The 27,142-nt window shown below is 39.8% G+C and overlaps 4 protein-coding genes across 4 annotated transcripts in view; 2 read left to right on the top strand and 2 right to left on the bottom strand.

Annotated features, from left to right (window-relative positions):
- Window positions 1–722: 722 nt before the first annotated feature.
- Window positions 723–1,591, bottom strand: LOC114039348 (histone H3). Its single transcript, XM_027857056.1, has one exon. It carries the CDS (start codon window positions 1,252–1,254, stop codon window positions 844–846), a length of 411 nt encoding a protein of 136 aa, XP_027712857.1. The 5' UTR covers window positions 1,255–1,591; the 3' UTR covers window positions 723–843.
- Window positions 1,592–2,147: 556 nt separating this feature from the next.
- LOC114039349 (histone H2A type 1) lies at window positions 2,148–2,638 on the bottom strand. The gene has a single exon (XM_027857057.1). The coding sequence runs from the start codon at window positions 2,616–2,618 to the stop codon at window positions 2,226–2,228; it is 393 nt and encodes a 130-aa protein (XP_027712858.1). The 5' UTR covers window positions 2,619–2,638; the 3' UTR covers window positions 2,148–2,225.
- A 6,334-nt stretch (window positions 2,639–8,972) lies between these two features.
- On the top strand, window positions 8,973–9,565 carry LOC114039415 (histone H2B type 2-E-like). The gene has a single exon (XM_027857161.1). It carries the CDS (start codon window positions 8,984–8,986, stop codon window positions 9,362–9,364), a length of 381 nt encoding a protein of 126 aa, XP_027712962.1. The 5' UTR covers window positions 8,973–8,983; the 3' UTR covers window positions 9,365–9,565.
- Window positions 9,566–20,839: 11,274 nt separating this feature from the next.
- Window positions 20,840–27,142, top strand: part of BTN2A2 (butyrophilin subfamily 2 member A2) — a 16,366-nt gene continuing 10,063 nt past the window's right edge. The window contains exons 1-3 of the mRNA XM_027857190.1: window positions 20,840–20,965; window positions 24,479–24,568; window positions 24,822–25,169. Of these exons, the coding sequence (XP_027712991.1) occupies window positions 24,484–24,568; window positions 24,822–25,169 (433 nt within the window). The 5' untranslated portion in view covers window positions 20,840–20,965; window positions 24,479–24,483. The remainder of the gene's footprint in view (window positions 20,966–24,478; window positions 24,569–24,821; window positions 25,170–27,142) is intronic.

The following is a 27,142-nucleotide window of genomic DNA, read 5'->3' as shown; positions in this document are numbered from 1 at the left end:
AGCTCCATCCTCAGTCTCTTGCAGGTTCCTTAAGAATCCTTGTCCACTGAAAAGCGTAACAATAAATCTTTGCCACCTTGACTTACAGAATGCTTGAGTCTGTGAATTCATTCCAGACGACCCCGTCCTGTACTCCAGTCTTTGAGGGGTCTCAACCTCTCAGACCACAACAGAACTGGAGTCATTTAGTAAAGACAACATAGCTAATCTAAAGAGTTTACTGAAATAAAATCAGGTCTGATTCAGTTGTAAGCCTAGTATGTGTAATGAATGGACAAAGTTAAATAGTTAAAGCGATGATACATTATAACATGCCTTAGTGAAATAGGCAACAAAGCTTTTAAAATCTTGAGTGACCCTCTTCAAGAGCCCACTATTAAACTCCAAGTCCCCAGTCTTCCCTCTTCAATTCATGCTCCACAAAGCTAAAAAGGGTATATTCCTTCCATGTCACTCCCCTACTCAAGAAACTCTCCAAATGCGTCCTATTATTCCTAGGACCAAATGGAGACTTCTTTGACATTTAAAACTCCTCACAATCTAGTTGCTTACCTTCCTTTATAGGCTTATAAAGGGACCACGTCACTGTGGTCCCAAAAATAATGGGGTTTGCTCTCCCATCTCTGCCTTCACAGACTAAAAAAAAAAGTTGGACTTAAAAACTACCTCACTTACCTCTCTTTGCAGCACTGAACTCAAACCATACTTTGAAAAAAAGCGGAAGCATCCATCCTTACTTGCTACGGACCCTCCCCGAATTTCACTAGGTCACAACTACTTATTGTGAAAAAGTGGGTGGCTCTGAAAAGAGCCTTTGGGGGTATTTGGGATTTAGATGACAAATTAAGCCCTCTCCCCGCGGATGCGGCGAGCCAGCTGGATGTCCTTGGGCATGATGGTCACCCGCTTGGCGTGGATGGCGCACAGATTCGTGTCCTCAAACAGCCCGACTAGATAGGCTTCGCTCGCCTCCTGCAAGGCCATGACGGCCGAGCTCTGGAAGCGCAGGTCAGTCTTGAAGTCCTGCGCGATCTCGCGCACCAGCCGCTGGAAGGGCAGCTTGCGGATCAGCAGCTCGGTGGACTTCTGGTAGCGCCGGATCTCCCGCAGGGCCACGGTGCCTGGCCGGTAACGGTGAGGCTTCTTCACGCCGCCGGTGGCCGGCGCGCTTTTGCGGGCAGCCTTCGTAGCGAGCTGCTTACGGGGCGCCTTGCCGCCGGTAGACTTACGGGCAGTTTGCTTAGTACGAGCCATCTTGACCAGAGAGCACAAAGCAGAAAATGGAAGTTTGGGCGAGAGTCACCTTATTTATAGAGTAAAGCTAGTTCTGATTGGACTGAACAACAAGCACAAATCCAGAACTGTGACTCAGGATTGGTCGACAATTCCAGTCCTTGTATTCTGGGTAATTTGATTGGGTGACTGTCCATCACGCCCCTCCTCCTTCCTCAATTTTGTAAAGTGTTCTTTTAAACGGTTGAATTCTTCCCGATCCTGACCTCTTTATTAATGGAGCCGAGAGCTTTGTCATGAATATATCTTTTTTTTCTAGTACTATGTATGCTTCTCCAAAATTACTACCGTCACTTTAAAGGCTATAATACTTTCTTTTAGATTTGAAAAGACCGCGCTAACACAGGATTGGTTAGTTTGGGCATTTCTCTCCCACACCTTTTCATTTTCCAGACCCCCCCCTTTCTTAAATTCACCCTCATAGGCAGATTACGGATGAATTTTAAAACTACTTGTCTTTATATCGCTTTAATCTTGTAATTCCAGTATGAAAAATCCTCCCCCTTTAATTTTTCTCAGCTGCAAAGCTATTAACTGGTCCGTTTTTAACCTCGCAGCCCACCTAATTGATAGAATTCCCGGGTTGTTTCAGTGGCATACTCCTATGGTTAGGTAACTGAAGAAGCACCATTTTTACATGTTATAGTTTTTTAAATACACTCAATCTTTAAAATGACTTCATGACAAAGCAGGTCAGCTTTCTAGAGTGGCTTTCGGGACCTATATAATAACGTTATCCAGAGCATGCACTTACTCTGGCACCCCAAGAACTAATCTGCTTGAAAAGCCTTTTCTGGATATTAAAAACCCAAGTAGTTTTACAACATATGCCATCAGCTCTCGTTTTGAAGGGATGCGTGGCTCTGAAAAGAGCCTTTGGTTTATTTAAGGAAGGTGAAGAGAGTATATCCTCAAGCCCAGTTACAGATACTCTATTTGCCCTTAGCTTTGTGGTGACTCTCGGTCTTCTTGGGCAACAGTACAGCCTGGATGTTGGGCAAGACCCCGCCTTGAGCGATGGTTACCTTACCCAACAGCTTGTTGAGCTCTTCATCATTGCGGATGGCAAGCTGAAGGTGACGGGGAATGATACGAGTCTTCTTGTTGTCTCTGGCTGCGTTACCCGCCAGCTCTAAAATCTCAGCAGTCAGATACTCGAGCACGGCGGCGAGATATACCGGCGCACCGGCCCCAACGCGCTCGGCATAGTTGCCTTTGCGGAGCAGACGGTGGACACGACCCACCGGGAACTGAAGACCAGCCCGAGAAGACCTGGTCTTTGCTTTAGCGCGTGCTTTGCCTCCCTGCTTCCCTCTTCCAGACATGGCGACTAAAACCAGCTTTCAACGAGAACAAAAAGCGACTACCTAACGTCAAGCAACAGAACCTATTATACCATTTTGTGGAAGGATAAAGTAAGCTTTCGGATTGGTTAAAAACAGCTTTCGATGAGGTAGCCAATCAGAAAGTAGGTCAAGAATCTGCTTAATTACAGACGCTCTTCCCACTTGTGACTATTTAACCCAATCACAGATTAGATAAACTAAGCCTTCATTTACATAAAAATCTTCAAACTGCTGTAACCTGACTCCTGCCTTTCTTTTTTTGTTATTTTCGTAGTACTGTTCTGAGAAACTGATACTGTTTTTGTTCCTCAAGTAGGCTCCAGCCTCAGAGATTGTCTCTAAGAAACTGGTAACTAAGACGAAAAATAATAATAATTCACATTTTAGAATGTCTACAAAATGATTTTCTCATAGCATTCTCTTGAGGAAACTGTTGCTTTGCCAATGAAATAAAATCAGAAAGATGAAGCAATTTTAACTCAACATTGGATCTAGAACTCAAAATGAGATCTTCTGACTTAGGGTCAATGCTCTGTCTGATGGGGTTAGAATCTGGGCCCCAGAAAGGAAAAACTCTGGCCCCAAACCACTTCCCACCCTTGGTAATTCTATTACCTCATGGACTACTTGGCCACTCTCCTGCAGTCTTTCTGTATATAAGGTCTATCCATTAAGATGCTCTGATTCTTCGAATCTAGCCACTGCCTATCCATGTTCAGACTCCTTAAGAGTCTGCCCAATATGATGGATGTTCTAATAAACCTTGTTTTTGGCCAAAAGAAGGCTTGGATCGAATTCTTTCGGGCAGGATGTTGTGATTTTGGGGTCCCAGCACCCCTAACCTCTAGACTGAATCATGTCCACTACAGCTCCACCTTCTCCACCTTGAAGTAGGGGTAGGTACTGGGGCACTGAAATATTCAAAACCATCTCCCTCATGAACTCATCCAAATTTCTCAGTCCGAATTTAATTTGATCTCCCTGTAGTTGGGCCCTATTCACAACCTTCCCCTGTCTTTCTTAGGCTTAGATGCTCTCTTCCTGGTTTCTTCCCATTCCTGTATGCTTACATTCAGGATTTCAGTGAACATAGAAAAAAAAATCTCAAAATAAGTAGAAATAACTTCAGGATTTATTGAATGAGCTATTCAGAGAGAATGCAGGAAGAAAGGCGGATCTTTTGTCTGCCTCAATGGCATCCAATATTTGCTCGAGCCTGGAAAATGAGACCATGCGCATAATTATTTGCAGAAGGTAGCTCTATCTGGACAATAATAAAACAACCATAATAGGAACCACAAATTCGGGGGTTATAACCCCTGTTTAGAACCCAACGTGGAACAAGTGATTGATTTAAGAATGGAAAAGGAATACAAGGCTACATATTATAACATTTATTTAATTTATATGCAGATTACATCATGCAAAATGACATGCTAGATGAATCAAAAGCCAGAATTGAGGTTGCCAGGAGAAATATCAACAATCTCAGATATGCAAGATGATACCACTCTGATGGCAGAAAGTGAAGAGGAATTAAGAAGCCTCTGGATGAGGATGAAAGAGGAGAGTGTAAAAGCTGGCTTGAACGTTTAACATCAAAAAAACTAAGATCTTGGCAACTGGTCCCAGCAGTTGCTAGCAAACAGCAGGAGAAGAAATGAAAGCAGTGTCAGATTTTCTATTCATGAGCTCAAAGATCACTGCAGACAGTGACTGCAGCCATGAAATTAAAAGACACTTGCTCCTTGGAAGGAAAACTATGGCAAATCTGGAAAACATACTAAAAAGCAGAGAAATCACCTTGCTGACAAAGGTCAATATAGCCAAAGCTGTGGTTTTTCTAGTAGCAACGTATGACTGTAAGAGTTGAAGTATAAGGAAATTTGGACTCTACAGAATCAATATTTCTGAATAGTGGTGCTGGAGAAAACTTTTGAGAGTCCTTTGGACAGCACGGAGATCAACTCAATCAGTTCTTTAAAAATTTAATTCAGGCTGGTGATGGAACCGTTCTTGACAATGGATGTGGTATGTAACAATTAATTTGGTCAAGGGTTTCAAAATACTAAAAATCCTTCCCAAACAAGAAGAAAGGAATAGTGGCAACAGAAAATATAGTAATTCATTCAATAAATATTTAAGTGCTCAATTATAGCAAATGCCACTGTGTGACTGGAATAAGATCCACTGTGGTATGAAAAAAATGAATTTGGTCAAGAGTTTCAAAATATTTTTAAAATTCTACAATAAGGATAAGAAGTTAGATAGTGGCAATAGAATATGCATTCTGTCATTCAATATATATTGAGCATTCTATGTTCAGAGATCTATGCTAGAAGCTAAGACAGATAGACAATTTAGATTGTATAGGATCAGCCCTCATGGAGCTCATAGTCTAGCTGGAAGATGACAGATAATGGGGAAAGTATTGGATTTACATATAGAAGGAAAATAGCCCCTGCTCTCCAGGAATTTATATTCTACTTAGGTGTAAGGAAAGTTCAACATGAACGTAGTATAAGATATGTGTTATCTGAGTCCTGAGGCTACTCCCCTAACTTACACTCAAGAGTTGGCTCTACCAGAGGGCATCTTCCACCTTTAGGTTAAAGCTACCTGCAGTTACTTACTCCTAAAACTATAACTAATGAACTTCTGTCAGTAAGTTTAACAGTAAGACAGTAGTAGTGAGTCTTTTGTGTTTAGCATATTTGTATGTGTGTAGGAATATAATACCTGCACCACACCTAATTCATATTGTATATTGAGTACTTTCCTACTCTTTTTCTGTGGAAATCCTAGACATGAATCATAACCTAAACTATAAGCAATTGTCTCCCAAGGTACCAGGATGGGAATTTACTGAGCTCCCCAGTACTAAAGTTAAATTAAACAAATCACATGCCTGGATACATGACAGAGAGAGGTCCCAGTGCTACAGCCTCTGTAGGAATATTTTGATATCCAAGTTGTGCTTGGATAAGAGACATCAGCAGTTTTATCTAAATGGTGACCTCAATGCTGCTGTCGACAGTGATCAAGTGAACTTCTTTATCAATCACAAAAGTATTTAATCATTTATTCTCCTTTCCATCTTTGAACAAGGGATGTTTTCTAATTCTGATAACAGTCACGAACACATCAAATATTCCTTTGGAACACTCCCCCAAATCTTTCACTTGGCTGATTTCCCCCTTTCTCCCTCATATCTTCTTATCTCTCCCTTTCCTGTGAAAAATATTGCTTATACATTATAAATTGCCACAGAATGCCACTGATTGGCTGTACACACCTGAAAAGTTATTTTTAAAAAAATCTGTACCCTCAGAAGGGGAAGCTTTAAGTGAACAGTCTTTCTTAACATGCTAATACATCTTCTTTTCAGTTTAGCTACTAAATTATACAGCCCCCAATTATTTGAATCCAGGTTGGTTTTTGAGATTCTTCTTGAGTACTCCAGGAAACCAGGCTAGGAAGTTCCTGAATATTTTTGTATCAGAAGTGGGATGACTGGGACTCTCCAGAAAAGCGATTGAGTTTACCATAACCCAGAACAGTTAGAGAGCACATAAGGTAAGATTTTACACAGGTAGCCTCCTGTGGTGACCATTTTTCTCTCTCATTTCAAAGGGATGCTTAGCATCATTTTTGCTTCAAAATTGTCCATGAGTAATCAAATTGGAAATAGGATAGACCTTTGGTAATTTGAAAATTTTTCATGCCTATTAGGTTATATGACCAAGACTCAGTATAGCATCCCAACAGCTACTTCCCAAGACTTATCTTAGGAACAGTAGAAAGCTAGGGCTGGGTGTGTAAACCTGATTATCTAAATGGGAAGGCCTCCTCATTTTCAAGTCAATAACTCAACTGGGTCTAAGGGCTTACCCTTAACCTCCTGTTCCTTGGGTCTTTCTTTCCTCCCTGACAAAATTAGTAGATTCTTTTTCTCTAAATTGTGGGCCTGGGTTATTGTTGGAGTGTATACAAAGTCATATTTGAGTGAAAGTAAGGTCTAGGAACCCAGAGGAGAGCTGAGAATAAACTCTCCCTAACCTTTTCAAATATTTTGGAGACTGATGGGAAAACTGTGGATAGCCCTTCTTGCAGCAGGACATTGTGAAAAAGTCCCTCAGTAGGGTAATCCCTGTTGATAGTGGCCCCTGTGCAAGTTATGGTTAGCTTGAATCCCAGAAAAATCAGACAACTACTTTTGGGCAAAAGCCTAAGTGAAAATAAAAATCTTCTCCCCATCCGTTTTAAGGCAGTCGCTGATTCTCTGCCTAGACTGGAGATAGACTTGGCCCTTTGGTTCACTTAATGGCAATTCTGCCATTTGGAGGTCTCAAAAATGGGAGATAGAGTAAGAAAAAGTCCTAGGTCTACATTGGAAAAAAAGTGATTAAATTTTTTAAGCTAGCCAGGAAAACTCAAGCTGTTAAGTAGTAGAGCTGATAAGGTCTAGAGGTTAGGGGTCCTGGAACCCCAAAATCACGACACCCAGGTCCTGCCGGAAAGAATTCAACTCAAGCTTTCTTGCAGCCAAAAACAAAGTTTATTGAAGATTCGCCATATTAGCTAGACTCTTAAGGAATCTGAGCATCTATGGGCTATTGGCCAGATTCTAAGAATCAGAGCATCTTAGTGGAGACAAGATGGACCTTACATACAGAAAGACTGTGGGAGAGTGGCCAAGTAGTCCATGAGGTAATAGAACTCCCAAGGTTGGCAAATGGAGCCTAGGTGGGACCAAGGGTGGGAAGTGGTCTGGGGCCAGTTTTTCCTTTCAGGGGCTCAGATTCCAACCCCATCAGGGCCAAGATTCAAACTCACCTTATCTGACTCCAAATTTGTTCTGATGCCCTTCCTTCCCATATTCTTCCAATCCTGACTTACACTGTTCTTGGCCACTGATATTTTCCCTGTTTACTGTAATAAAAATTGAATCTTTTCTTGAAAACAAGAACAGTTTCTCTTTTGTTTGGTATATGAAAAAGCCTATTGGGACAATGATAAATGGTTGGTGCTCAGCAGTTTTGCAGCTGACCCTGGTTCTGTATTTGTCTTTCTCCAGGTTTTAGCAAAACTCCCTCAACCACTTTTGGTTTTTTTCCAGTCTTTTTCTAGACTATCCCTATGACCAAGTCATAGAATAAGATATTGGATCCAGAACAAATCTAATATAACCCAATTCTTCATTTTGTAGTTCAAGAAACAAAAACCCCAAAAGATTTCACAGCGTCACAGATACAGGCAATACAATAACCAGCTTCTCATGGCTTCTGATAGTGACCTTTCCACTTCATACACTGCTTTTCCCTGAAGAAAACTGCATATTTATAATTTTATTTTCTCTGATCTCATTGTAAATATTAACATAGCTTTGAAAGCAATTTTTGCACCTACAATATGTTTTGTATCCACGACATGGAAAAAAATGGCTTTCCCAAGAAATTCCTCCATTGCTACCCCAAGGAAAAAAACTATCACACGCCTGTAAATATGCTCAAAACTACTTAATTCTATGTCACTGGATTCTTTTTAGATAAATGTTAATGATGGGCGGAGTTGACAATAGTTTGGTTTCAATAAAGTAAAACTGAAGGAATAAAGCAAATGCACAAAGTACTGCTAACTTTTTTCTGTCGAAAACGATTCTGGAGAGTGGGTAGCCGGCTCTTAAAAGAGCTTTTTGGCTTCTTGTGAAAATGCAGGCTTGTGGTCTCGTGCGGTGGCAAGATGGCAAGAAGCCGCTCTGGGCGATGGTCACCGCCCCGCGGCTGGTTGAGTCAAAGAAGACAGCCTGCGGTTATAGGGTGGAATTCCTATCTGCCATTTCCCAGGCCACGCAGTTACAACAACTCCACCATCAAGGCTTCCTGAGATGCTCTGAGCAGGCATCTTTACATATACATATTACATATACGCATACAATACGCATGCGCCGTACTAGAAACTGCAACACCTCCAAGCAACCATAATTGGAGGTTTTTGTCCCAGCTTTCCGTATCCACACGAAAAGCACAGATTGAAAGCAGTAAAGTCTGGTAGGAAAAAAAAAATCCTAATGCACAGCCAGGGTTAGGGCATTGTGCCGCAGTTTTAGGGAGTGCGGAAAATCACTATGTCATTGGATTCGACGTATATTTACGTAACCAATAGGAAAGCAGGATTGGAATCTGTCATTTACATTGGACAACGCTTAGTCATGATAACCTTACTAAGAATTCTCCAATCAGAAAGGTGCTTTGTAGGTACCTTTATTTGCATACGCCCTGTATAAGTATTAAGGGGCCCTGAAAAAGAAATCGTGTATTCACTTGCACTGCATTACATCTAAGATGCCTGAGCCAGCTAAGTCCGCTCCTGCTCCGAAGAAGGGCTCTAAAAAAGCCGTGACCAAGGCGCAGAAGAAGGATGGTAAAAAGCGCAAAAGAAACCGCAAGGAGAGTTATTCTATCTACGTGTACAAGGTGCTGAAGCAGGTCCACCCTGACACTGGCATTTCCTCCAAGGCTATGGGCATCATGAACTCCTTCGTCAACGACATCTTTGAGCGTATCGCTGGCGAGGCTTCCCGCCTGGCGCATTACAACAAGCGCTCCACCATCACGTCCCGGGAGATCCAGACGGCAGTGCGCCTGCTGCTCCCCGGGGAACTGGCCAAGCACGCCGTGTCTGAGGGTACCAAGGCCGTCACCAAGTACACCAGCTCCAAGTAGGTTACCCTGGAAGATTCTCGACTTGAAAAATCCAAAGGCTCTTTTAAGAGCCACACAATTTTATTAAAAAAAGAACTGTAGATACTACATTCTGTTGGAGTCCAAAAGGTTTGTAAAACCCCAAAGGTTTTTTTTCTGTTTCCTGTCTCCCCTATCAGTCTAGCCCCTTTCGTCCTTCCCTCTCCTCCCTTTATGTTGTTTGCTGTGAAAGGCCCTTAAGTGAGAAAAAACTGCATGCATCTATGCCTCTTTGTGGCCTATGTCTTGTGGGCTGTGGTCTAGAAGAATCTCCCCGCGTGGTGTCTCCCCCAAACCTTACCTTCTATGCGGCAGCCAGATTTCTGCAAGACTTTGTATTTTGAATATTTGAACTCGTAGAAGTATCTCATGCCTTTTCCACGGATATGCACTGTTTTTAAGCATGGATAGTCCTGTCCTTTAAAGGTCTGATTTCTAATCAGAAATCTGGTTTCCACTTTACCCCTGACAAATCCTCGCTTGGTGTGTGTTACGATGTGGTGTGATGTGAATGTGGATGAGAGCAAAGTCATCTTAAAATCAATTCAAGGTCTTGTCGGCGCTCTTGGACACAAATACTCCTGTATTCGACTGTACACGAGGTTTTTGTCCTTTAATTCCCCTTTGATTATTTTTCATTTAAAAGGAGAACAGGAGACTAGTGGGAGACAGGGGGAAAAGGCCGGGCTAGTGAGGAGACATTGTAAAATATGCCCACTGACACAGGAAGCTGAACTCTCAATCCTCTGCTGCCACCAAGCGACTTTTTTATTTTAACAAGTTGTCCCCTCTCTTGACTGCCACACCTTCCACCAGTCCCCCGTTCTCTTTTACGTCTTGTAATGTCAAGTATTCACATGATCATATTATTAAAAAGTAGAAGGAACCTTAAAGATCTAGGTGAACCCACTCATTTTAGAGAAGAGGAAACTAAGGAGCATGGAGTTTTAAATGACTTGCCCAGAGTAACACAGCACAAGTTGTAAGTTGCTAAGTCAACATTCATACCCCAGTCCTCTGGTTTCAAATTCAGTACACTTGCTGCTTCCCTACTGCCTCACTTAAATTCATTCTCCTGCCTTGGTCATCAAGGAAGTAGACAATTGGGTTAATACGTTGTGTCTGCCCTTAACAAGTGCCTCTCTTCACACTTTTCCCATTGAAGAAAAATTCATCACTTTCATTTATAGCACTGAAAAGTTTTTAACAACTTTGTTATGGAAGCTTTCCTGAAAATGTAGGATTCTAGGTTTTAGAGTTGAAAGAATCCTTAGTAAAAATAGCCCCCCCATGCTATTTCTGTGGAAAAGGTGGAGGGAGATCGGTGGAGTAAGCAATAATATAATTAGAATTAAAAACTAATTGAACCTAAAGAGTAGTCAATTTAGCTAATTTTGGAGATCTTCAGTAGGGATCTGTTCTAGGTTTGTAACTATTTAACATTTCTATCAAAGACTGGGATAAAGGCATAAGTCTTTGTCAACTTTGCTAGTCGAGAGGTAGGAGGGATAGCTTTAACATTAGATGTGTAAGGATTCAAAAAGATTTTTTTTATTCTGAACTTAAGAAATAAAACAAGCATTTCCACAAAATAGAATAGAAAAAAGAAAAAAAACTGCAAATATATTATATATAAATTGTTTTTCCTTTCAAATATATAACAAAGGTATCGTGTAACTTTTTTCCCTCCCCCCTACCCGCCAGAGATGGTTACTATTAGACACAAATGTGTGTGTGTGTGTGTGTGTGTGTGTGTGTGTGTGTGTGTGTGTGTGCTCGCCTATAACCATACTATGTATACTTCTATTAATCAGTTCTTTCTCTGGTTACAGATAGTACCTTCCTTCATAGGTCCATTGTAGTTCAGGTGGGTATTTATAATAATCAAAATGACTTGGTCACTCAAAGTTGTTCTTAAAACAATGATGTTGTTACTATATACAAATTTTTCTTGGTTCTGTTCATTTCAGTCTTCATTATTTTATGCAAGCTTTTCCATGTTTTTCTAAAATTATCTAAAATTCTAAAAATTCTAAAATTTTCCACAATTATCTAAAAATATCTTATAGCACAATGGTATTCCATCACAATCATATACAGCAACTTCAGCAACTTGTTTAGCCATTCTGCAATTGACAGGCATCCCTGAAATTTCCAATTCTTTGCCACTATAAAGAGAGCTGCTATAAATATTTTAGAACTTTTTCATTAATCAGGGAAACAGACCTAACAGTGCTATTGCTGGATCAAAGGGTATAGGTAGTTTTATACAAAAAGATTTTGACACTAAGCAGAATCTAGTAAGATTAAATTTAATAGAAATAAATGTAAATTTTTATATGTGGATTAAATAAATTGATTTTACAAGGACAAAAGAATGAGGTGTTGCCACTCAGAAAGTTCTTAGAACTTTCTTAGTACAGAAGGTACTAAGTGACAGACCTAAGATTTGAACACTAGTGCTCTTACCCTTTTATTATCCTTAACACCTAGCACAGTATCTTACTGGTGGTGGGTACTTAACAAATGTTTATTGGATTGTATTGGATGAGTATAAGAAGAGGATGATCACGAGGTCTTCATGCCATATAAGGAAGGATCCAGTCAGAACTAGAATAAGAATTAAGCTTCCTAAAAACTAAAGTTTTTCAAAAGTGGCATAGGCAATCTCAGGAGGTAGTAAGTTCAAGCAAAATGTGAACAAACAATGTTGTAGATAGAATTCTTTTTCTACTGTGGATTTAATCTGATGATCACTTTCCAACTTTGAAATTCCGTAATTCTTTGATTCTATGACAATATCACTTGTGCCAAATCTCTCATTTTACAGCAAAGGAATATGAGGTGAAATGGAATACGAAGCAACTTGCTTGAGATTTCACAGGAAGCAACACAAATTCTCTGAAATACTTAAAAATTTAATTTAACAAAGATTTTCTAATGGCACTTTCAATTTTACAATTAAGAACTTTTTTATGATTAGCCTTGAGGGTACCCAGGTTCAGGATCCGGCAAAGAATGAATATTCTCAGACTACAATAGTGCTAATTATGTCTTTTCCAAGATCATCAAAGAATATAGGTACATTATTAATTAAGGAAATAAGATTTTCAAAAATTGAGCTTGATAGCTGTAGTAATCAGACATGGTATTATCAGATGGGCTTTCTTTGTCTCTCACTGTCATCCCAGGTCCTAATAGCAGCAGGCTGCACAGCTATCCAGGGATTCTCCAGGTCAGAAAAACAACCTCTTCCCTGAAATTACTTCTATCCCCAGAATGTCTCATATGACATCAGTCTGAGGATCACTCAACCAGATGCTGAAACAGTTGACATGTGTCTGAACTCTCTACTACTCAACCTTGTTTTTCTATAATTTCCCCTAACTAAGCCTTATTTTTCACCTAGTTAAATTCTTACTAGAGCAGATAGGTGGCACAGGAGATAGAGCACCAGGCCTGGAATCAAGAAGCCCTGAGTTCAAATGCAACCTCAGCCACTTACTAGCTGTGTGACCTTGGACAAGTCACTTAACCTTGTTTGCCTTGGTTTCTTCATCTGTAAAATGAGCTGGAGAAGGAAATGGCAAACTATCTTTGCCAAGAAAACTCCAAAAATGATCGAAAAGACTTAGACACAACTAAAAAAACAACTAAACAACAACAAATTCTTACCCTTTGAGTACTTCCTCATTCTAGCTCTATATACAACAATCCAGACTTAGTGGAAAATGTAACCAAAAATATTCCAATAAATAATTCCAATTTCCAATAAAATATTCTATGTGCTATAGAAATATAAAATATATTATATGATTATATTATATTATTATAAAATATATAAAATGCTAGAATTTCCTTTTGTTTCATCCATCTTTTAAACAGCATTCCTTAGGAACAAGAACTCTGTGTTGTTAACAGCCTAAGGTAAGATAGAGAAGGAAATACTCCTTGAAGTGAGAAGAATGCTCATCCTCCAGATTCTAGAAAGCATCCCCTCAAACCTGCCCTGCTCTCTCCAGAGCTTCCAGCTGGCTCTCAGGAATTCTTCACCACTTATCTCGGGAAACACTGTTTGGCTGTAATAATCCTGAATATTCTTGTAACGTACATTCTTTACAATTTTAGAATTCCAAAGAACATCTAGTCCACCCAATTTCTGAAAAACAATCCACACTGTACAATACTTGATAAGAGGCCATCCAGCACCGCTTCAAAGACCTCTAACCCAAGGGGTATACACTACTCCCAGTTCACTTCACCTCATATAGCTCTAATTATTTAGGGAGTTTTTCCTTACAACTAGCCTAAACTGAAGCAAGTCTAAACCTTCTTTCACATGACAGTACTTTAAATACTATCAAGCAACTGTGCCTCTCCCAAAATCCTTCTCCAGGAAAAACTTCCCCAGTTCTTTCAACCAATAATAAGGGGAAAAAACATGAAGAAAAAAAACATCATCCTGATTGCCCTCCTGGGCATTCTTATCAATATCCTTCATAAAACATACCAGAACTGACAATACTGTGGATGTGGTCTGACCAGGACAGAGCGTGGCAAAACTATCACAGCTTTATTCCCCGGATGCTCAAATACCACAGAATTTGAGAGCCGGAAACGACCTCTGTGGCCATCTAGTCCAACCCTTTTGGGAAATCACTCTATATCAGACATGCCAGACAGTCATTCATATTCTCTTTTTTTTTAAATGTCACCTTTTTTTTTCTTTTGGGGAGGCAATTGGGGTTAAGTGACTTGCCCAGGGTCACACAGCTAGTAAGTGTTATGTATCTGAAGTCAGATTTGAACTCCAGTCCTCCCGAATCCAGGGCTGGTGCTCTATCCACTGCACCACCTAGCTACCGCTACTGATTCATATTCTTAAAGACCTCAAATAATAATTTTTCCAAGGCTATCTTCCTTTTGAATCCCCTCCTGAGTTTCTGTTGTACATAGCAAAGAAAATGACAAGCTTCCTAGATGTCTCTCTGCTTGGCATCACCATCTCCTTCATCTTCCAGCAGCTCATACTGGGCTGAGGTAGGATTTTCTTGTTTTCTTTGTTCCATGGAAATTTTTCAAAAGAACAAATAATTCCATGTGAATGAATTTAGAAAGCATTTATTAAGCAATTATTGTGCTAAGTACTAGAGATACAAATAGAAAATCAAAATAACCCCTGCTTTCAAGGAGCTCACATTCTATCAGATAACATATATAGGAGAAGAGAATGCACAGAACAGATGCAAAAAAGCACAGTGGTCTTTAGTGTGCAACCCAAGGGTGTGCTAGGGCCAGCCCTGAGCTTGGAGAGCAACTATTATAAAATTTTCAGTGTGATCATTTACACCTCAAAAATCTATAATGACTACAAATAAAATTTGTTGATCAGAGCCCATATATTAAACATTTGACAGCACACTCCTGTATTTCTCCATCAATCCTGCATGAGCTCAGAAAGAGGGCAGTAGAAGGCTCAGGAATGAAATCATCACCAGATTTGAGGCCTGGTAACCATAGAACAGCAACAACAATAATAATAAATAATAAATAATAATAATAATAACTGGCATTTATACAGCACTTCAAGGTTTACAAAGTGCTTTACATCCATTATCTCGTTTGAGTCTCACGACACCCCTGAATGTAATAGTAAAGCAAATGACAATGTTTTTCTTTAGTTTCATTTCTATTGATAATGTTCATTCCTTAGCCATTTCTGACAGTGAAACGTTTTTGACATTGCCAAGGATTTTGATGACAAAAACTTTCTTTCTCAGGTGGCTACTGAGAAGGTTGAGATTAAGCACCTATTAAAGATTATTTTCCTGGTTAATGTCTGGGGTGGGTCAGACTAGAAGCAGGGCCAAAGGCCTGGGGGAGAGAGGTGCTGCTATTCCCAAAGCTTGGGCACAAAGTTCTAGTCTGCCTCCACCATAATTTGAACATTTCTTTCTAAGAACTGAAAGTAAAATACTGTCCTATCAGAGAATGACCTTCCCAGATAAATGCTCAGATGAGACAATATGTCCCTCATAAAGCAGTGCACTATCATTCTCTTATAATAATGTCTATTTCTGCTCCCTACCTCACTCAGATGCCTCATCTTCAGTTCCTCTCTAACATTTGTTGACCACTCATTTCGTAGAATGGCTAAGCCCGTCTTGGCCATGGTGGGAGAAGGCATGGAGTTATACTGTAGCTTATCCCCCGTGAAAGCTAAGTTTATGGAGGTGGGTAAAATCCCAGACCACTTCACCTCTCCATGTGTATCAGCAGGACAAAGTAGAAGGAGAGCAATTGGAGAAATATCAATGAAGAACAACATTGGTGAGTGATGCTGTCACTGAAGATATTGTTGCTATAAAAATATATGATGTCACAGTCTCTGGCAGTGGAAAATATTTGTATTTTTTCAAAGAGGGTAACGTCTATGAAAAAGACATTGTGGAGCTGAAAGAGGCAGATAAGCCTTTTGGAGTTATTCTGTAGTCTTCCTTCAAGGTGACTTTAGGAATGTTTTTCTCCTAGACTCAGGTTCAATCCAAGAATCTCTTTTGCCCTTCAGCATATCAGTGGTTGAAGGTCTCAAATGTTAAGACTTTCTTAGGTAATGAAAAACAATTGAAGAAGCTTGTGTCAGAAAGTCATGTGCATACCTATGCATTAGGAAGAGAGTTTTTCCTAAAAGAAAAAAAAATATATATATATATATATATATATCTTGTATTTTGACACACCTGACAAAAGATTCTGTTTCAGTCTCCAAGAATGCATCAGAATCACTCACTAGCTATTTCTCCATTCTGTTAACAGAACAAAGATATGAGTCATCACAAGCAGCTGAGAAGCATACATATTCCTGGTTAGCTAAAAGACAGAATTTACTGAGTTCTTTCTGAAGTTTCTCTGAAAAAGAAACATAAAAAGATAGATACATGAGGATGGTTTCTGCCTGGGAAGTGAAAGTCGAAATTGGTTTGGTGGTAGAGTAGGAATCAATATTGGATGAGAGGTTTCATTCCTTAGCTAACAGTTGGAAATATAGTGTTAGATTCTGTCACTGTCCTCTCTCTACTCCCCTCCATTTCAGGAGTTTTTGCACTTTGCTTTTTACCTTTTTCCACATATTCAATATTCTTTTTAAATCATGCATTCTCTTTTTCTCTAAAGAACATCTCTTTTTCCTCATGTTGTTTCCAGGTGAAATAAATAGCTCCAGCAAGAATAAGTCCCAGAACAAGCAGGAACACACCCTCCAGAGCTGGGCCCTCTAGAAGAAAGTATCTGGAATGGAATAGTCACATTCAGTGATTAAACATAAGACACATAAACCTTCAGCCTATCCTGTTCTGGGGAACATCAAAGCTACTCTGGAGAAGGAAGAAGCTCCTAGTGTCAGCTCTGTACCTCTGTTCATCCCAAAGATCTAGGTTGGAATAGACTCACACACTTTCCATTACAATAGTTATATTTCTGAGTGGAGGAAAAAACTAACCTGTTGTGGAAATCCAGCCCACCTTCTCTTGCTTGAGGAGGGGGTTCTGAATGTATGTACATCTCATAGAGTCTCCTCTGACAATCACAGATGCTGCCACAGAAAACAGATCATTTCCATCAGGAGGTGGGAATTCTGCCAGGAATGGGATCCTTTCTCCCCAGTGATCTCTCCTCTATACATGAGCCTTTGGGTACCTTCCAGCTGACATGTATGCCAAATGCACACCCCAACCTTCACAACCTTTCATTTCAGTTCAGGAGCACTTGGGAGCTATAATGATGTGATGCAGGACTCTTCAGTTGTACTCCATAACAACCACATCAAGCCCTGCCCCTCAACACCAGTGGCTCATCTCCTTATTGATTTCCTCTCTCTGGGTTCCAAGCATGTCAGTGAGTACGCTCTGGATCAGTGATGTCTCATCCTATCAAGCAGAAAATGTGAGAAAATTCTGTTTCCCTCATCAGATTCTGTCTGCCCCAGGAAAAATTCAAGCTCTATGTGAGTCCAAAGTGAAAGCCATTTATGGCCACACAAACACACATACACACACACACACACACACACACACACACACACAATTTCCCCTTCACCTGTCTTGGGTCATACAGACATTAAACAAATTGATTCTAAGACTGATTCTGAATTCACCCATGGGGTGGCTTCTGACTAATTCTGAGATTACTCTCACTCTTCAAAGGGTTCATGACAATGGTAACATAGCTTTGAACTGAACCACTGAATGAAATGAAAGTACCCAGAATTCCTTGGGAACAGTTTTCTGGTTTTTAACCTATCATTTATTACAAATAAAAAAGGATAGTTAACGTGCTTACTTTTCTTTTGACCTTTCTCCAATACCAAAAATAGAGGATCTCAAACACTGTTGCTAATGGAGCAGTTCAACAGTAATGCTGATTGGTTTCTTTCCTAAGAGCAGACAAACTCCAGGCAAATGAGAACATGCCTGTTGGTGTCTTTCTCCCAAGGATTTTGCTCCCAGACTCCCCATTCAATTAGTGATCTCAAAGCTTATAGATGAAAAGTAACCACTTTCCTCACAAAACATAATATTATGAACTTCATGCTGCAAGCAGGAATTCAATGTTTGTTTCTTTTCCCTCAAATCCCATATCCAATCAGTTGTCTAGTCCTGCCTCCATGTTGATCCTTTTTTCTCCACTGGTATAGCTGGTACAGATCATAGAATCATAGATATAGACCTATTCCCTCTCTCAGCCTTTCTCCTCTCTTTCAGGAGGGGACTGGTCCCTTTTCCCTCCCCTATCATTTCATTCCTCCTCCATGCCACTCCTATTTGGAAGGGGATCGCTCTCCACTCCTTCCATGAGACTCTTCCTTTTTTTGTAACCCGTAAATATTCAAGTGTCTGCCTATATCACGGTCTCCTTCCTTGGTATAAGGAGTTCCCACATGCATGTGCCTTTCTCTTGTGATAAATCACAAGATCTACCATATCCTGTGAAGTTGTGATTTTTGGTTAACATAGGTCATGTGTGTCTAAAAACCATGTAGGGATTGCATCAAGCACCACTCAGATGTTCAAAAGGACTGGAATTTTTGACCAGGCTCTGTTACTAATTTCTTTTTTGTAGAGGAAATATTTAGCTGTCCTATGATTTGTATTATACATTGGATACTTTTCTACTCCTCTTTTGCTGTTTGGAGAGACCCTAGACATGAGCCAAACCTAAGCAATAAGTGATTTCCCCCTCTGGCCCTCTTGAGTAGAGGTTCAGAGAGTTGGAGGGGAAAAAAAAGCTTGATTCCTCTTTTTAGAGGCTAGACTGTCCCATGACTGACACTACATGTGCATAGGTACAAAGTTAAGGGGAACCCCTTAGTAGAAGAGAGGCACAGTACCCCCTAGGTCCCACAGTGAGTCTTCTTATTGCACCAGTCTAATTACTCCCTTTCATGCACTAGGCAGCTAGGTGGCACAAGTACAAACCTTAAAATACTTTATAAATATGACTATGACAATGACGGTGATGATGATGATGATGATGACACACTTTCTGTTCCAGTTAAAGTAGCCTGAAAGTTATGTTCTTGACTTTCATGCTTTTGCACAAGTATTTCTTCTTGAGAGGAATGCACTTCATCACCACTGTCCTCTCCTAATATCCCTAGCATGGAGGAGGTAGAGTTTTGGGGAAACATCTCCCCAGAAAAAAAAAACAAGCTTAGAAATCAAAGAAACAGAACTACAGGGTTATGAAAATAGAGTCCCTCAGGTTGGCAAGGACAAGATGAGCCTTAGTGATTTCTATCTTGAAGGAGGCCTCCACTATTTTAGAAATTTCCTGCCCCAACTAGCATATTCTGATAAGACTAACCTCTGAGAAATACATTATCCCACTAGAACAAACCTGATCTTTGAAACTCCCGAGACCCCAAAGTTAACAGTAATAATCACCTGAAATGCTGTTCTTATTAGTCAACCTCCCAGATAAGAAAAGTGACTGAGCAGTCCTTGCTCTGAAGGAGCTCACAGTCTAATGGGAAAACAACAAGCAAAGAACTATATAAAAACCAGATAGAAGTTTCCTGCAGAAAGTAAGAGTTTCACCAAGGAAACCAAGAGGCAGAGATGAGGATGAAGGGAATTCCAGGCATAGAAGATGAGCAGTAAAAATTTACAGTTGGGAGATTAGGTGTCTAATGAGAGGAACAACAAAGAGGTTAGCGTCATCGAATCATAAAGGACTTGGAGGAGAGTAAGCTAGCGTGGCTTCCCTGCAACAAAAAAATGCTATGCTTTATGAGCAAAGCAGAATTGCAGTAGCTCAAAAGAAGTATGAGATGTGCAAATTTAGAGATATCTCCACTCCAAATTTTCATATGGACTATTTGTGTTCTACCAAGCTCATTATTGGTCTGATAAACCACAGTAGGACACACAGTACTTTAACCGCAACATAGTAATGTCATTTTGGTCCTCTTTGAGAACGAAAGACAACAATCAGCCAACTTAGAGGATAGTAAAGTGTGAGGAGATTGGAAAGATAAAAGGACCAGGATATGAAGGGCTTTAAAAAACAAACAGAAAAATTTATATTTGAATCTTGGAGATACTGGAGTTTAAGGGATGTGACTTGGTCAGATCTGCACTTTAGGAAGATCAATTTGATAATTATCTGGAGCATGAATTGGAATGAAGAGAGAGATATATAGTAGGGTATTGCAAAAGTCCAGATATAAATGATAGGGCCTGGACCAGAGTAGTGGCAGTGTCAGAAGAGAGAACAGGGTGTATGTGAGAAATGTTACCAAGGTTGACAGGACTCGAGTGTAAAAGAACATGATAGCTGACTGAGAGGATGGTGGTGCCCTTGGACAGAAATAGAAGGACATGGGGGAAGGGCTTGGAGGGGGGGAGATAATGAGTTCAATTTTGGACATGTTGGCATCATAATTGTATGCGATATCCAGTTAGAGATATCTAACAGGCAGTTGCAGATGCAAACTGGAGGTCAGGATAGATAATGGTTATGCAGCTTTTCTGGGAGTCAAAAATACCCGGTTCAAGCCTTGCCTCTGATAGGTAGTATTTATACGACCCTGGGCAAGTCATTTTAACTTCTCAGTTCCTCTAGCAACTATTTAATGTTTAAGTGCAGATCAGCATTGGCAGAGGAAGTTTCTAATCTTTGAGCTATCTAAATAGATGATATCACAAGACCAGTTAAAAGAAAAAAAAACATCTTTCCATATTTATACATACGTGTGTGTTTGATAGCTTTCATTCTTAATTACACTACAGCATTGTTACATGAGAATACTGCTTCTTAAATTTTCTAGATGAGTTTTCTACCTAGTAACTAATGAAGTCTCTAGATTCAGGGATTCTATTGGATAAACAGCTAAAATCTACCAACGCCAGGCTAGATCCCGTAAAGCACGCTAGCTGTGCATCTCCAACCAAATACTAATGATGACGCATCCTGACGCTGACTCCGAAGTTCCTATGCTACTGGCGAAAGCCTGAGAAAATTCTGTTCCCCTCTTCTTGCAGCTTTGAGCTTGGGGTTTGTCTGTCCCATGGGGAACTCAAGCAGGTGAGTGAGAGGGGAAAGAGTGTATAGGCAATCCACAGCGTAGACTCAAGAGCAGAACACGATTGTAGAAGAAGGGAAGGAGAGGAAGAGGAATCCTTAACTGCTGAAAAGAAGTATCTTCATGTAACAGATAGAAGAGGGGCAGGGTAAAAAGGGAAAGTTAACCTCGTTTTCTAATGATTGTACTACCTTACCTAGTCTTTATCTGCCCTACTGAGCAGATAAAAAAGAAAGTAGGCAACCGAAGATGAGGAAAAGCGAGCAATGAAGGTTTTGTTGTTATTCAGTCGTTTCAATCGTGTCCGACTCTTCGTGACCCCATTTGGGATTTTCTTGACAAAGATACTAGAACTGTTTGTCATTTTCTTCTCACGGAAGGTGGGGTGGCTCTACTCATGATAGGGTATGAATACAAACTTTTGCATTGAAACTTGACACAAATAGAACTCTTTCTGGGTGTACTCAAATTCCGCAGTCCCACATCCCTTCACAAATAATAGAGGCACAGCTAATGCTCAGCAGAAACTTATAAGGTATTAGTAACTTCCTTACCAAAGTGAGAGACTCTATAGTGGTGGAATATTGCATACTATCAGACTCTACTGATGTGTTGGTTAGATTTGATGAACTGCTTTTATCTCCTTTTTTCTTTGTTACAAAGGACAAACCTGGGGTGGAGAGGGTGAGGGATGTTTTAGAAATAAAAGTTATGTTTAAAAAATCAGGGTTGGGGTTTTTTTCTTAATAACGATGTGTTGGTAGCAAATCAAAGCACAACATCAAAGCCACCTTGTGAAATCACCAGGGGTTCCCTTTGTTCTGACCCCTGGATATACAGCAGCACATTTGTTGTCCAGGATTAGGTGAACTCTGCCAGGTTTACAATCAAACAAACATTTTTTTAAGTGTTTAGCTTCCTGCCCTCCCAAAGGATTTTTATTTGGTTATTTTGTTCCTTGATCTGGACCTGTGATATTGTTGTTTAAGGAGCTCCCTGGTGAGGGACCTCCTCAACTAAGCTTCCTATAATACTGGTGTATAAGTCAGTGCTTGCTCTACAATCTTAAGTCTTAGAGCAAGGCTGAGCACTAAGGGGTAAATTGACTTGCCCAGGGCCACTGAAGTAGTATATGTCAGAGGTTGGAAGTGCACTTAGGTCTTTCTGACTCCCAGGACAGCTGTCATGCCTCCCATAAAAAGAATAAACATAGGCAGAAACAAAGAAAGATGGTATCTTTTCCTAAAGTATCAATCTAGGGTAAGCAGATCTCAAGCTCTTTTGAATATGCCAGTCAAAAGCAATCCAGGAGAATTTATCCCCAGGTTAATGCCATTTCTTTTGTGATTGATTAACCTGTGGGTTAATGTCATTCTGTTTCTGCTAACATGTCCTTTGTTCACTACCCTAAAGAGGGAAAGGAACCAAGTCTGAAGCATTGTGGTATAGTGGATAGAGTATTGTCTCTGAAGACAGATGACAAAGATTCAAATCCTTCCTCTTATATACCTACTGCTTGTGTGAACCTGGGCAAACCATTTAACCTCCCTGTTTTCCTCATTTCCTCCCTCAGTTTCCTAATTAGTAAAATGAAGGATTAAACTATGTGTCTTGTCTTAACATATGAAGACACCTTTCATCAGCTTCCTCCACTATTACATTTCTAAGGTTCCAGACCCTGCCTAACTTACCCTGGTATCTCTTTGATCCTTTAATATGGGTTACCACAGCATCTGGCACAGAGTAGCCATTTAATAAATGCTTGTTGATTGATTTCCCCCAGAGCTTGTTCTTGACCTTCTTTCTATACTTTCTTGGCCATTCATTCCTATGGTTTCAATTGCCTCCTCCATAGAGATGACTCCCAAGTCTCTCTCTTTCTCTGTCTCTCTATCTCTTTTTCTCTGGCAATGGGCTTAAGTAATTTGCCCAGGGTCACACAGCTAGTAAGTATCTGAGGCCAGATTTGCACTTAGGTCCTCCTGACTTCATGAACAGTGCTCAAATGTCCCCTCAAGTCTCTTTTGAACTCCAAACCCATATCTCTAAGAGCTTACGTAATAGTTCCACCTTGGTATTCCTCTGACACTTCAACTTCATCATATCCCAAATCAAGTCCATCCTGTTGCTCTAAACCTGCTCCTACTGTTTTCAATGCTTCTCTCTAATACACCACCATTTTCTCAAGCTTCTATGTTTATAACTTTAGGTTATCTTTAAGTCTTCCCTCTTCTTCTTATATCCAACCAGTTATAAACTCTGTAAAGTCCACCTCTAAAAGATCTCTTAAATTTGTCCCCTCCTCTCAAATCCCCACTGCCACCAACCTATTACTGGTTATTGTTACCAACTGCCTGGACTTTTACAATAGCCATCTTAAGGGCTTCCCTCCTCCTTTTTTCCCCCTCTCTCATCTATCATTTATAATGTCTTTAGTCTTCTGACTTCTTGCTTACCTCATACCTCTCTTCTATAGTACAAAAAAAATTTTTGCTTACTGTCCTTCAGATATTTCTAGTACTTTTCTACCTATAAGTCTTTGCTCATGAATTAATGAAAATTTATGTATTCATGAATAATTATTTATTTGCCTAGTGCATCCTATGGGGATACAAATAAAAAAAGTAAACTAATTCTTGCTCTTAAGTGACTCACATTCTAGTGGGGGAAATGACCTATATAGGAGGTTTCAACTCCAAGTCAAATGGAAATGTCCTGTAGTCCTTAGGGTGTAACGGCAAAGCAGATCGTTATACATCTTTATGGTCCTGGGCTATTTTCACCAGGGTCTCTGTGATGGAACTAGTGGTTCATGCTGTTCCCTTTGTTTGGAAGGTCCTTCTTTCCACTCTTGGCCTGATGAATTCCTTCTTACCCATCCTTTTAAACAACTCAAATGCCTCCTCTTTTAGCCAGTCAGTCAAGAATCATATGTTAAGCATTTACTATGTGCCTGCCACTGTGCTCAGCTCTAGGAATACAAATTCAAGCAAAAAGAAATGGTCCCAGCTCTCAAAGAACTTGTGTTCTAACAACACATAAAAGGAAGCTTAAAAGGAGGTTGAGGGGAATGAAGATGTACAATATAGTACAGCCTTAAGAAATGGAGACATGGCTGGCCTGTGTGCCCTCCTTAAATAGAGGTCCTAGGAGGAAGCCATTCAAACAGAGGAAGGGGTCACAAAGACAGAGAGTACTTCCATGATGTGAATTCCAGAGTTGGAGTGAGTGTTCAGGATGAAGATTCTGGGTCATGGTAGAGAAGTGCTGAGTGAGAAGCCTTCCCTGATTACAAAGTTGTTAATGATCTTCCCTTACAGACCTAATACTGTACTTTGTTTTGTATTTCTCTAAAGCACTTGTGTGTTGCTGCAATGTATTGATATTTCATCCACCTACTAGATTATATTTTCCAGAATTAGGATTATCTTATCTACTGTAAATTTTGTATCTCTTCTCAGCACTTAGCACAGATCTCTACACACAGTTAAAATGATTGTTATTGTCTTCTCTAGAAATTATGAATATGACCTGTTTCCCAGACCATTCCGTGCTAAGTGGTCTTGTAGCTGTCCTCTTCCTTCAGCTGCTCACGAGGATCTCAGGTAGGTGTTTCTCTTTTCCAACATGAAGACTTCTCAGGAGGGAAAAATAATTTCCTATCTACACTTCTCTCCACAAGAGAAAAGTGGAAGGTAATTGCCACCTTCATTTCAGAAAGTCCGTGAAGCTGGAAGAATATTATGGGAATGAATTTGTTCTTCCCTTGAAATATCATTCAATCTCCATCCCCCACACACCTCTAACACCAATTCCCTATCACTAGCTTCTCTGTAACTCTCTCCCTTTCTTGAACAGCTCATTTTACTGTAGTTGCACATGCTGAACCTCCCCTGACCACGATAGGGGAAGATGCCACGTTACATTGTCACCTCTTCCCCAAGAAAAGTGCTGAGCGAATGGAGATAAGGTGGTTCCGTTCTCAGTTCTTTCCAGCTGTTTACGTGTATAAAGATGGGAAAGAAAGAGATGAAGAACAGATGGAAGAATATCGAGGAAGAACAACATTTGTGAGAGATAATATCAGAGATGGAAATGTTGCTCTGAAAATACACAATGTCACAGCTTTTGAAAATGGAAGGTATCACTGCTATTTTCAAGAAGGCAGATCATATGAAGAGGCCTTTATGGACTTGAAAGTCGCAAGTGAGTTACTTGGTTTTGCTCTCTGGCCTTTCCTCAATGTGACTCAGAAGTCAGGTCAGCAGGCTTGACTTGGCTCCAGTGACAGAATCAAGGAGAGTTATCCTTGACTGTTTATAGGCTCCTATGAATCCTTCATGATTCTGCATTCTTTTTTTTTTTGTGAGGTAAAATAAAGATATTCCTATTATCTTGATAGTTGGAACACTTTTATGAGAGCCAAGAGCTCTTTACCTACATCTATGGAAACCTACATATAAGTTGTATTCTGATATCCTTAGGGAGATCCTGGTAAGGACAAAACAGGCCAAATTCTGAGGCTCTAAGAAGAAAACTTGTTGGGGATTGGGGTGAGGAGGAGGTTACAAGCCAAAGAGGGATTTATGAGAAATCTCTATCCGTGTGAAATCAAACCTGAGGGTTTTGGACCATGCTGTATAGATAAGTTACACCAATTGCTTACCCTTATCTTTATGACCTGTCACTCTATTACCAAAGAAAGTAAAATTGGTCTGACAAAATTACCCTTTCAGGTGATTGCAAACTGGTTGTTGAGAAACACATTAAGGTATGTTCCCAGTTTGTAATTGAATAGAAACCTAGAATTGGGAGGAATGTGAAATCTCTAAAATTAGTCTTTTTCTTCCTTTGATTCATATGGATGCAACATTTGCCCTGTTCCAGTCCTCAGAAATTCCTGTCCTCATGATTTCTCAAAACTAATGGTTAATCAATCTATAATAACATCTATCAATTCTTTGAGCACATAAGCAAACCCCACCAATTTCAATACATATAGTTATTCTCAACTTGGATTTTTATTTCTGTCCTCTCACCACAGCTGGATCTCCCTAAAGACAACAGTAAAACTTAAGATATTTTCTGAAAAGATAAAGGTGATGACATTAAAAGTTTTTGCATTTTTACTGCCCTCACTTGTTACTTTTTTCCTGACAATTTAGGAAATGTAGGTGAGTGTGAAATTTTCTCTAGACCTCTTTGCCTGAAAATGTAAATGTAAATATGGAGGACAGAAGTTTGGTCATTGTTGTTGGGTTTTGGGGTTTTTTTTTCTTTTGTCCATTGCCTTTCTTTTCTAGCTTCTGCACCGCTCTCTTGTTCTCACACAGCCACACTTCTCTAATGATAAGGATTGATTTCCACTTTTCATTGCTTTCTTTTTCATTCTTCAACTTCATAGATAGCTCCAAGTTTAGCCCACTTGCACTTTTGTGATATTTACCCTTCCTTTACACCAATATACTTTGTTCTATAGTATGTAGAACTTTTTTTAAACCACAGCCAGCTATGTAGAGTGACACTGACTCTTCTGTTCTATCATAGTTTTCCTATTGATGCTTTAAAATTCAGTTTTTTTTACCTGTGTAGGTGCTTTCCCCAGTAACATAAACTGCATTCTCTATATTCCTTAGTAGAGTTTTGGGTTTGTTTGTTTGTTTGTTTTTTTAACTGCTGTAGCTGAGAATTTTTCCCTGCAGCAAACCTAATAATGAGGCTGGTCTTCAAGTGCCACATAGTCTACTCCCAGTTCTAAATCATTGATCTTTTGAATCTTAACGTGGTATTTCAGGAAATCATACAAAAAATCCCCAGCAATAAAATAAGAGAAAGATTATGTATCAAAATATTCACAGTATCAGAAAAAAATTAATACTAATAATGTACTCTGTGATTTAGGCTCAAGTCTGCAAGAAACAATTTTATTAAATAAACATTCAACCCACTTCTAGCTCTCTCTGGGAGAGAGAGATTTCTAAATTGGCATGGACTACTATGCTTTCCAACATGACTCTCTTCCTCAAGAAAATTTCAGATTACATTTATAGGAATCTTCAATAAGGAAAAGATCATAGTATGTTAAAATACATTTTGGAGTTAACATTCCAGAATAATCACCATTGAATTCCTTCCTAGACTACTTCCCCCTAAGAGTTTCTTGCTGTGATCAATATCTT

Source organism: Vombatus ursinus, unplaced genomic scaffold (genome assembly GCF_900497805.2).
Source record: "Vombatus ursinus unplaced genomic scaffold, bare-nosed wombat genome assembly UNPS02011916.1, whole genome shotgun sequence".
In the NCBI taxonomy this organism is placed as follows: domain Eukaryota; kingdom Metazoa; phylum Chordata; class Mammalia; order Diprotodontia; family Vombatidae; genus Vombatus; species Vombatus ursinus.
The sequence above is the reverse complement of the archived record's forward strand: the minus strand, read 5'-3'. Positions and strand labels throughout refer to the sequence as shown.